Source organism: Sinocyclocheilus anshuiensis, unplaced genomic scaffold (genome assembly GCF_001515605.1).
Source record: "Sinocyclocheilus anshuiensis isolate Anshui unplaced genomic scaffold, SAMN03320099.WGS_v1.1 scaffold161, whole genome shotgun sequence".
Taxonomy (NCBI): Eukaryota; Metazoa; Chordata; class Actinopteri; order Cypriniformes; family Cyprinidae; genus Sinocyclocheilus; species Sinocyclocheilus anshuiensis.
Window position 1 is genome coordinate 641,494 of NW_015539832.1, and position 11,861 is coordinate 653,354.

General features: G+C 37.3%; 1 protein-coding gene across 1 annotated transcript in view; it reads right to left on the reverse strand.

Moving 5' to 3' along the window:
* The window catches only part of fermt2 (FERM domain containing kindlin 2), a gene marked incomplete at its 5' end in the record, with an annotated part of 45,619 nt that extends 39,204 nt beyond the window's left edge, over window positions 1-6,415 (reverse strand). The window contains one exon of the mRNA XM_016480463.1: window positions 6,182-6,415. Coding sequence (XP_016335949.1) covers window positions 6,182-6,415 — 234 coding nt within the window. The remainder of the gene's footprint in view (window positions 1-6,181) is intronic.
* Between the last annotated feature and the right edge of the window lie 5,446 nt (window positions 6,416-11,861).

Genomic DNA, 11,861 nt, shown 5'->3' on the forward strand with positions numbered 1-11,861 from the left:
CCTTCTCTGGTTTAAGAAGCTGTCTTTTACTTTACTTTAGCTTGAAAACCAAATTCTCCGTCTTCCATCATTTCCTCGATATTCACGTTATTTTTGCCACGTGCTGAGCACACTTTCGCGCTCGTGCTGACGCGGCGAGTATAAACTAGGCTCTACCCCCAAAGCGCTCGCACTGAAAGCATCTCTCTTCACGTGATCAGTGAAATCGGTCTCCTGCTACAATGTGCCGCGGCTCTGCAGCACTGTATGGAGCAGGCGCTTTAGAGCAGCACAGACTATACACACGCATAAAAGCAACCACGTCAAATTTTAACTCGCACATTCTCAAAAAATTTTCGCAAATGTGACCATTTTGGTCGCAGTCTACAGCCCTGTATCAGACCTAAATTAGGTTAAGATTCACCTGGTGAGTGGTGATGACTACTGCATAGGCAGACACTATTCACAAATCACCAAAACCCTATCAACGCTGGATTTTCTAGAACTGGATTCTCCAAATGTTCACCCTGGTCATGATAATGGAAGGCTGCTATGACTATCTATTTGCATCCATGGATACTTCAACAAATTGTTCACAGAAAAATTAACATTTGCTGTTAATTTACTCAACCTCAGGCCATCCAAGATGTAGATGACCGTTTTCTTCAGTAAACAGTAAAGAAGATTTCTAGCTGAAACTGTGGTCCTTGATGATTCATAAAATGCAAGTAAATGGCTACCGTCACTTTGAGAGTCAAAAAAGCATATCAGGAAATACAAAATTAATACCTGTGGCTCCTGACGATATATTGAGGTCTTATGAAGCGAAACGATTGGTCTGTGCAAGAAACTTAACATTATTTACAGCATTATTGCTAGGGGTCGACCGATTATCGGCGCCGACATTAAGCATTTTTATGATTATCGGTATCGGCCATTTTCAAAACTGATTCGCCGATAAAATAACTTAATTTTGAAACGCGCTATTTGGCTCTGATGCAGCCTGTCAGAACTCACCACTCTGTGGCCTAAAGCAGTCTCCGCCCACCACCCATCTGATTTGTTGGGAGTCACGAGTCCGACCAATCAAAGCAGAATTCACTCTCACTCCGAAAGCGCTTGCTAACTGGAGCTGCTTCGGTGATCACGCATCAGTTGTCTCTCAAAAGGCAAGGCAGCAGCAGACGTTGCTTAAGTTAAGCAATAAATCGCAAGCCACTAACTGTTACACTGAAGTTGCAAAACACCTCAATATTATCTATGATTTCCGCGATGTGGAAAACGCGGACGGAATCGCGGAATCCAGTCATATAAATGGAATTTACTGTATGACGCGGAATGTCACGGAATTTGTCAAAGTTTGGATGAATTAATCAAAAGTAGGTCAGTACACTTAAATAGAGTCGCAATATGGACTAGTATCTGTAAATATTAAGCCGCAAAAATACTATTTAAATATGAATCCAGCATGTTCTGCGCGTCTCTGTGTTTGTAAATGGAACAGACGCGTTTTGTTTTCTACACAAAGTGTGCGACGCTCACGGTGATTTCAGCTTCTGTCGTCTCACTACATGAGGACATAAATACATGAACAACATCTCCAGAACTGCTCTGACCCCTCTAAGCGTCATTTCATGAGCATTTGACCGTTTCATTGGAGTAAAACTATCTTCATATCATTTACATACACCTACAGAAACAAGTTCCTCATGGCAACACGTCAAACTATAAATTCGGGTTAGTTTAATGAAATTATCAGAAATATATTACTGTGGTGCAGTATGATGTCTTTTAGTGAACTGAATGAACCAGTTCACCGAATCGGACTGAAGCGTCTGAAACAGCCCGCACCTTGAGCAGCACAGATCTACAAGTTACTCAATAAAAACTCACTTTCAAACGCCTGACAGTCACTCAGACTCAAAAGGAGTCAACATAGCAGTATATACGATCCTATGATGCTGGTTTTTGCCAACTGAATCACTTTTATTTTATTTGCTTTTATTCATTAATTTATTCACACACATTATTTGGGGCTTTAATCATATAATTGTGTATACGTTACATCAATGCGTGATTATGTAAGCAAACTGGTGAATCGGTTATTTGAACCAATTCATTGAATCGAACTGTCCGGAAGAACCAGTTCACAGAAAATAATCAGATTTCCCAGTTTGCCTGAGGCTCTGGATTACAGATAATAATGTTGTGAATGATGTTCAGTTTCTTGCACATACCAATCGTTTCATTTTATGAGACCTCAATATATCGTCAGGAGCCACAGGTATTCATTTTGTGTTGCCTGCATATGCTTTTTTTTTTACTCTCAAAGTGACGGCAGCCGCTGACGTGCATTTTATGAATCACCAAGGACCACGGTTTCAGATAAAAATCTTCTTTACTGTTCTACTGAAGAACAAAAAAAAGTCACCTACATCTTGGATGACCTGAGGGTTTAAGAACATTAACAGCAACATTTCACTTTTTGGGTGAACTATCCTCTTAATAGGGGCATTTAAATATCACGCGGGCTTCAAGCATTACTCATTTCTGGTTATCTGTGATTTGGGATTCATTTAAAAATTGAATTCCTGAGCAGACGTCCCCTTCTGTGGATCTCTCTCATCACCGGCAAACTCTGGCTCCATGACCAAGTGATTCCAACTAATGAAGAAGAAACTCGCAATTTCTCTGGCAGCTGAGACACCGAGAGAGAGACAGCATATGTGACCTGGATGATCACCGTCTCACTGGCTGTCTGCAGCTGCTGCCAGTTGAAGTGCTGTAAAACTCCTGTCCCTCATCCCTTCCTCACACTACTCCGCATGCTCTACAAGACATACAGGTATTGGGGACCCAAAAGCATCTGGACACTAAATAATACCTGAATGCCATTGCATTAGATAACAAAATATGAAACTCGAGTGTCATTTGCAAACAAACGATGCTGGGGCTTTTCTCAGAACTAACTGTGTGCCTCAATACTTTCCAAAAAAAACATGCAGTTTCTATACAGACAAAAACTTTAAAATATCTATATCAAAGCTATCAATCTATTTGTACTGAATACTAGGGTTGCAAAGGGGTGGAACATTTCCGGTAAATTTCAGGAAACGTTTCAAAAATCCCTGGAATATTCCAAAGAATCCTGGAAAGTTTCCAAAATTTCTGGAATATTTCCACCTTTTTGCAACCCTACTGACTACTAAAATAATAATTAAATCAAACCGTTAAGGACCTGGAATTGTTAAGAGGAATCAAAACTGGAATCAAACCAGTTTGAAATGACAAATATAGTTGTTAGATGTTTTGCTTTGGAAACGTTACAGTGATGTTGTAGATACAAAAATTTTGGTCTTTTACAACAATAAATCCTATCGACCTACTGAAGCATGCACACAAATAATAAATGTAAATACCAACATTTCCTGGTCGAAATACTTTTTTTTGCAAATATTGACAGTGAAAAAGATTCAACCTGTAAGTGCTCATAAGGCCTTGTTTTCTATATATGGACACAACAAAAGTTACCATCAGCCAGTTACACTGATAAGAACTGTTTACGAAACAGGATTTGGAGCGGTTCAAGGGCATGCTGGGTCTTATCTATGCTACGACATACAGATCAGTGTGTTTAAGAAATAATAAACACCAGCCAAAAGACCAGAAAACAAGAAATGTGGTCAAGCACACCTTTAACCAATTCAGTTATTAGATACCAGTGCTATGGCATTATCACAGCACTCAAGCCTCAAAACAACAGCAGTACCACAGGATTTTCCAAAAGGTAGAACAATGATGCACAGTAGTAAATATCATCAGCATCATCATGTATTATTTGAGCCAAATTCTGTGTTAGGTCCATTTACAGATGACATAAGAGCACAACAGAATGAAACTGACAACTTGTGAGCATCACCAGTGCCAGAAGCGCATAGTGTGAGATGCTGAGAACAAAACAAAACATTAGGGCTGAACGATTTTGGAAAATAATCTAATTGCGATTTTTTTTACCAATATTGCGATTGCGAGTTAATATGCGATTATTTTTTAAAGCTTGTTATGTTGTGTATTATTCAACAAAGACAAGCTATAAATCATTGTATAATATGACCAACACAATATTAGACAGATTAAACATAAATGTTCTTTTCTGTAGGCCAGGTCTATACGTCACGATGAAATTAGGTGATGCATGAATTGATATGAATGACATTTATATTTAACAACTACAATCACAGTATATTGACTGATTTGTTGAACTTCCAACCTTGTAAGCATGTAATAAAGGTTTTATTTCTTTTCTTTTTCTGCTGATGGCGCGTGCTTGACTTGAAGCAGCGCTGCTTAGTCCGATGTGTGTGTCATCAAAGTACCGCGAGAGCTATAAGAGAGCGCGGACGTCTCCTTATGCTTTCTCTCGCCGTACTTTGATGTCATACACCGATCGATCTTCAAGTCGAACACACCTCTTTATTCTCGCGTGTCACATGACCGAGTGTAATCGCAGCCTCTGCGATAGAAAAATCGCGTTTTTTCATATCGCGATATTACCGCAAATGCAATTAATCATTCAGCCCTACAAGACATAACAGCAAACACGACATCCGTCTGATGCATGTGTATATAGACCAACAGTTAAAAACCGAGCAGAAGAAATAGAGAACACAAACTGCCCCTTAATGCATGTTAAACAGCAAACCACACAAGCAGCTCCTATGATGTGAGGGGTCTGGGTTCATTTAGAGGGCTCACATTAGTTATTGAAGACATAACTTCAAATTGAAACTTCAAATTAAATTTTTTTGGTGGTGCAATTTTTCTGTTAGTTTGCTGTGAATATGAGGACTATAGGTTTAACTGAAATGCTGCAATGCCGTGTGAATGTGAATTAATTAAAATACATTCAGAAGAACTACATTATTTTTGTAATAATATTCCGATATTCGTAAGTATAACAATACTACTAGGGATAGGGATACTTTAGCTGCTAAAGAGTTATTGTCAAAACCCTGTGTGTTTACATTGTTTTTGTATTAAAGTTCCTGTGAAGTGATTTGATGAGTGCAGTTTTCTTTTCCCCGATGTTTTGACACATATGTGACTCTGGACCACAAAACCAGTCATAAGGGTCAATTTTTTGAAATTGAGATTTATACATCTATACAATAAATAAGCTTTCCATTGATGTGTGGTTTGTTAGGATAGGACAATATTGGCCGAGTTACAACTATTTGAAAATCTGGAATCTGAGGGTGCAAAAAAATCTAAATATTGAGAAAATCATCTTTAAAGTTGTCCAAATGAAGTTCTTAGCAATGCATATTACTAATTAAGTTAAATTAAGTTTTAATATATTTACAGCAGGAAATTTACTAAATATTTTCATGGAACATGATCTTTACTTAATATCCTAATGATTTTTGGCATAAAAGAAAAATCAATCATTTTGACCCATACAATACATTGTTGGCTATTGCTACAAATATACCCCAGAGACTTAAGACTGCTTTTGTGCTCCAGGGTCACATATGTCGTCTACTCGTCAGTGCTGTTTATAATCCAGAGGCTTTTTTTTCTTACAGATTAATCAAGTTAAGTTATATTTATAATTTAAATAAATATTATGTGAAAAAAGTACTAACTCTATTGCGGCAATGTTGTTTTATTATCATTAAACTGATTGATATCATATATATTGGCATTATTATCGATCATCAGTGTCCAAGACATCCACATAAGCCATTAAAAACCCATATCAGATGATCACTATTGACAGACAACACAGCATACTTTAGATGTTTATTGCTATATGTATAATGTACTGTTTCACATACTATTTTTAAAACAGTGGGCAGTGTTAGCAGTACGCTGGGGTGTTACAAAGCTAAAGGCTATTGGCTTTTTAAAAAGCATGTGCCCTTAGATTGGTCTACAGGAAATACATCAGCACATGAAAACAATTGTGTTTGTCAGTGCATTTGATGGGGCCTTTAAGCTGTCGCTGTATTCTGATTTAGCACCATCTCTCTACCAAAGCCTACATCTGTCTCAGCACTGAATTCTGAATGCGCTCTAATGTATAGCAAAATAACACAATTATTCTGACTTGCTGTTCTTCACGACCAGCGGGGAGATTGAGTTAGGCTAATGGAGCTATGAAAAAGCGGAGTAATATTTTAGGGAAGGCAGCAGCACTCACTGAAGGTTTTGCAGATGTCGGACACGGCCTTGAAGACACGGTCAGAGAAGTTGACCTTCACCCTCATGTGCTTCATGTTGGGCAGCTGCAGGCGCAACAGCTTGTGCTGCGGCGTGAAGAGCAGTCTTGCGTCGGCCTGAATGCCGTATTTATCCAGCGTCCAGTGCGTCTTTAGCAGCCAGGTCTTCTTCTTCTCCCACCACAGCGCGTGATCTGACCAGTCCTTCTTCACATCTGCGTAAAGAGAAATATGACAACGTTAGAAATCACATTGACAAACACTGGGAAAGGGAGGGATGAAAAGCAACCGAGCTAAAACTGGCCTCTGATTTGGCTGCAAACACAGCAATGCGATGGAGTTGAAAATGAGGTCAGCTGGAGGGAAACACGGTTAAGTGTCAGATGTGTTTGTGAAAGTGAACTTGCCAAACTGGAGGGCTGCGTTCTGGTCTGGATGAAAGCAAGAGGCCAAACATTCATCGGGAGGCTCGAGCGCACGGGCTGAGAACAGGAGCAGTTGGAGGTGAACCGCTGAGAAGTGTTTGTATGTGTGAGTAAGGAGATCAGGGTCAAGCCTCACTTTGTTCCACATTCACACTGTAACCTGAGTCTGATACTCTAGACCTGCTTTTCCTCTAAAAGCTGCACACAAACAACCCAGGAAGTGGACTGCAGAAGAAGAATCCAATTCATAATAATCAGGAGACATATTACATGCACCCAGCATATTACGCAGGGCTCTGCACTTGTTTGTTTGTTTGTTTTGGAACACTCGGGAGGGCAGTCAATGCCCAGTGTTGTCACGAAAATGGAACTTATAACTTTGATATAATACCTTGAAAAATATTGATATTCCATATACCATTGTCAATACCACGGGGTAAAATTCCCACAAAATTAAGGGTAAAAAATTTGAACTGTCTAATTCAGTTTTCGTTTGACCGTAGTCAAAGTATTTCTTAACTATAATAATAATAATAATCACATTATTATTATTATTATTGAGCAGACATATACTACTATTATACTATAACTGCATTGTAAAATAATGAGTATTCCATGCTTGCTTTACTGTCAGAAAAATGACAATAAAAATGACAATTTCTTCAATTGAAAGAGTTACACACTCAAACTTTCATTTTGTTGGAAAATTGCAGAAAAGCTCAAAGTTTCTATCAGGGTTACTATAGTTCACTAAAACTGAAACTATTAAAGAAATATTATCTTAAAAATAAATAAATTAAATAAATAAATTTGAATTTGAAATTTTATATATTTTTTCTCCATCTAGTTGCCCAGGAAAGATTTCTTTTTTTTTTGGTTGTTGTTGCTGTTGTTGTTTACTTTGATCCACTAAGGTAACAAAACTGAAATAAAAATTAATAAAGCTATATAGACAAACATGCAAAAAACAAAACCTAATAAAAATGACAAAAACAACAAAATAACAAAAAATGTACAGAAAATTACTATAAAATTCATACTAAACTGTAAACCTGTATACTAGTATAACTGAGATGCTTTTATAGTTTTTATTAATAGTTTTAATTTGTTTTATTTGTATATTTTCAGTTAATTTTTATTTCTGTTAAAGCTGCTTTGACCCAATACACAAATAAACCTGAAGTGAATTTTAACTTCTCATTATAAATCTGTGTGAAATGCATGAAAGTATGTAGTGTTGCGAAAAATGTTGGAAATGATGTGAAGATAAAATCAGCATAATTAGTGCACACTGCTCCCAAATCCATGTTAAACAGTACATGTAGAGATGGACTTCACTGTATTTTCATGTGAACCGCGAGCCGCTCTGAGCCACTGAAAACACTGGATCATGAGCTGCTCGCGTGCAAGAGTCCAGTGACGCTCTGAAACACGCAGCACAATGGACTATATTAGGGGTGTAACGATTCACTCGTTTTCTCGATGCATCGATTACAAACCCTGACGATGCATATGCATCGATCTTGAAACATGGATTTTGAATCGTCGATTTCGGACAGTAATCGATTTAAAACGCTAAGTATCGAATGAATCGCGATTTCTAGAGCGATTCAATGCTTTCAAAATATATACACATTAAATTACTACAAGCAGGAATTAATGGAGACCTTGAACAGTGTCCGTGCCTCACATCTCTCCTTCACGCGCTGCACTATTTACCACCTGTGACTGTCACAGGATTGCGCTCGCGCTCCGTTCGTCTCACTGACACATTTTTTGAGCAGCTGATGTGTGATCTCTTCTTTAGTACTCGTGGCCAGTAATGCTAAAGTGAAGTAGTTTTGCTTTTCTGTAGTTTTTCAATGGCTCTCGGTCATACCGACAACATTACCTGAGCAGTCGAAGGCTGCGCATTTATTGCATGGACGGAGCAAAAATGTAAGTGTCGCACACACCGGTACGATTATCGCGCGCTTATCGCCGACGTTTTTCGATACGTCTTTTGTGTTCATACCCAAGCGATTTTCGCTGGCGATGAGCCAAGTGAACGTGCAAATTCACTCCCTGACATTAGATGGCGCTTAATGAAAACAGAAATACCCCGGTACACATCGAATCCTATTTGATCTGCAATTCCTCTCCATAACAACTCCCTCTTATCGAGATTTTTGTAGTCGCTGTCGCGTCTGTCATAAAGCCCTTTGTGTTCAGACTCCAATGAGACCAGCAGCTCTATATTCATCTTGCCTTGATGCATCTTCTTGGTCTGCTTACTTCCTCTTCGTTGTTAGGTATCAATGTGTGCTCGGCAAGACCGTTTTGTGCTTGAGTGCCACCAAATCGAGTTTTACTGTAACTTCAGCAGCTCCAGGCACGTGAACAAAATCTCATTGGTCGGCCAGTTTTTACTGTGGCGCGTCAAACAAAAAAAACAAACCCGATGCGTTTTTTAAAAAAATGACGCTTTTACGCCTCGCGTTTTGCGCGTCGGTGTGCACACTCACATTGGCGCCCTTTGTTTAGTCAGGAGTCGTTAAAGGGGTCATATGATGCTGCTACCCGGTGTGAACAAGCCTTAAAGCATACGCACAGTTCCACTGAATGATAAATGTTTTTTAACAATGTCATTGAACCGAATGTACGAAGGAAGCTGTTAAAATAACCACAGCATTAACAACAACCTTGAAATAAGAGCACGAGGTTTATCTGATAATCAGATGCATGAAAGTAGCGTTCGTTGCTTTAGCAAACAGACATCGGCGCGTTTTCTTTCAGAATCATCATTCGCCGATGGAGAGGAAAAGTTAAATACTATAGCATTTTATTTTATGAAAATGAGATAAAGAAGTTTTCGCACTGAAAGAGAATTGATCTCGCGCTCATAGAATTAAGACGTGCCAGGCTATATCTGCAGCTAAACTGTATACAAAGTAGAATGAACTGAAACGTTAAGACAATAAACACAATAAATAAATAAAATGTATGAATGATGCAGTGCTAATTGACATATCATTTATTACAGGACAGAAACTATAAAGTATATTTTCTACCTTATTCTGTGCAGAAAATTGAAATAATTGTTTGTAGTATATAAAACGATCATAAAATTGCCATTAGGAAAAAAATATAGATTACAAATGATTTATTATTGTCCAGCAGTGTATTTGATTTATTATAGCAAATTTGAAGAGATAAAAAAATAATTCCTTGTAAAAAAAAAAATAATAATAATAATAAAACATATACATAAAATTATTGTATTTGACATTTCTGTCACTTCTGAAATGATGGCTACGCCCCTGGTGTGACAAAATGTTAGCCTATACATAATACTTTCAAAGCTCTTTTTTAAAATCTTGGCTTACATACATTTTTACATATGCCATGTCATGCCGTAGCATCACTAAACTAGCATCTAACAATGGACAAAAGTGGGTTTTTTTCTGTAACCTATGGTTCTCTAACCATAAAGGCTGCTGTGTAATTTGCCCCCTGACTAAACATTTAAAGAATTTAGGGAAAGCATTTAAATAATCCAGTGAATGCACTTAAATAATGCAGAATTGAATCAAATCGAATTTAATTGTGAATCGAATCGTTCTGAATTTGCAAAAATCGTTCTTGAATCGAAAACCTATGAATCGTGAATCAAATCGATTCGCTGACTACCCAAAGATTCACAGCCCTAGACTATATACTTATATAATTACAACACACACACTGTGAATTAAAATCGCGGACTTGGCAACACCGCTTATGAACCGACCGCAATATAGCGTTTCCTTGGTTACCGCTGTAAACAAAGCAGAGTTGCGCTTTATACGGAGAAGAAAATGCCATTGCCATCGAAACTTTTCTCAAGACAGTACCCTTCAGTGATACATTAATATAACCCCATAAATGTAATGCATTTTTGTACTTATTTTACTGTTTTTTTTTCGGGATCTACTGGGACAGTTATAAAGATCTACCAGTCGATCGCGATCAACGGGTTGGCGACCACTGCCCTAAATGAAAGAATCTGGTTGAACTCATAGTATGGTTTTACACAACTGTGTTTTCTAACTGTTCACTTTCGTCTTCTGTGGGATTTTAATTTTTTGGTTTAAACACTAGGAAATAGGGATGTTCATTTCGGTTATTTTTCCTAACCGACAACCGACGCTCGTTAACCGATTATATAAATAATACTAATAATATAATATATTAATATAATCAAACAACAATAATAATAATAATAAATAGGCCTATACGAGAAATATATTTTAACTTAAATAATAAATGAAGAAAACGAAAGAAAAACTGCAACAAGTAGCCTAATATGCAGAGTTTCGGTTAATTTTTGTGCTACGTGAAAGGAAACAGTCGGCAGAAAGCCGGATCCTATTTTTCGTTAGGCTTATTTTACAAAAGCACAAAGATTTGTTTTTATTGTGAATGTACACAAATAAAAGCAAACCTTTTACAATTCCGATTATCTTTATGACTAAAAGGATAGTTGCTTCCACTGTTAGAAGGAAAAAATTCAAATGATTGCGCAGGCGCCGCAAGCGCACACAGTTAAGTTTTGCTACCTTGACAATGCAGCCTGTTCATTATCATAATAAAATAGTCAGTCAAACATATGGAAAAAAAACACACTGCTCAGTTTAAATATGTAGTACAATCTGTGCCGTTAAGCGTTATCACTGTATTGCCGTGATGTTATTCAAAACATTTTGTTTTACGTGGATATTGGAACGCCAGTGAAGTAGGCTACATAATAAATAATATTTTGGCATTCAAATACATCGCGAATACGAAAATATTTGATTTTGTGTCGACTGAGAGACCCAACGTTGGTTTCAGTTTCATTTTAGCCTATGAATTCGTTTTGGCTTGTCGTTTATATAGCTATAGCTACTTATATTTTTAATTCTTGTTCTTTTCTAAATACTGTTAATTGAAAGGATTTGTTGTGGAGCGAGGGGAACTAAAATAGCCTAGCTATGTTTACAGTGTTTATTAAAATGTTTGTAAACATTTCGCGTCGGCATTAGGCCCATTTCTGAATGAAATAAAATGCGACTTATATGCAACTTGCGTTTTTTTTTTTATATATATATGCATAGCGTATTTTAACCATGCAGCAAACCTTTTCAATATTTTGACAAATTACTGGGAAAAAAAAAATAAAGACTTTTTAAACCGTTTAACTGATTGTATTAATCGGTCAAAAATTCTTACGGTCGGTTAA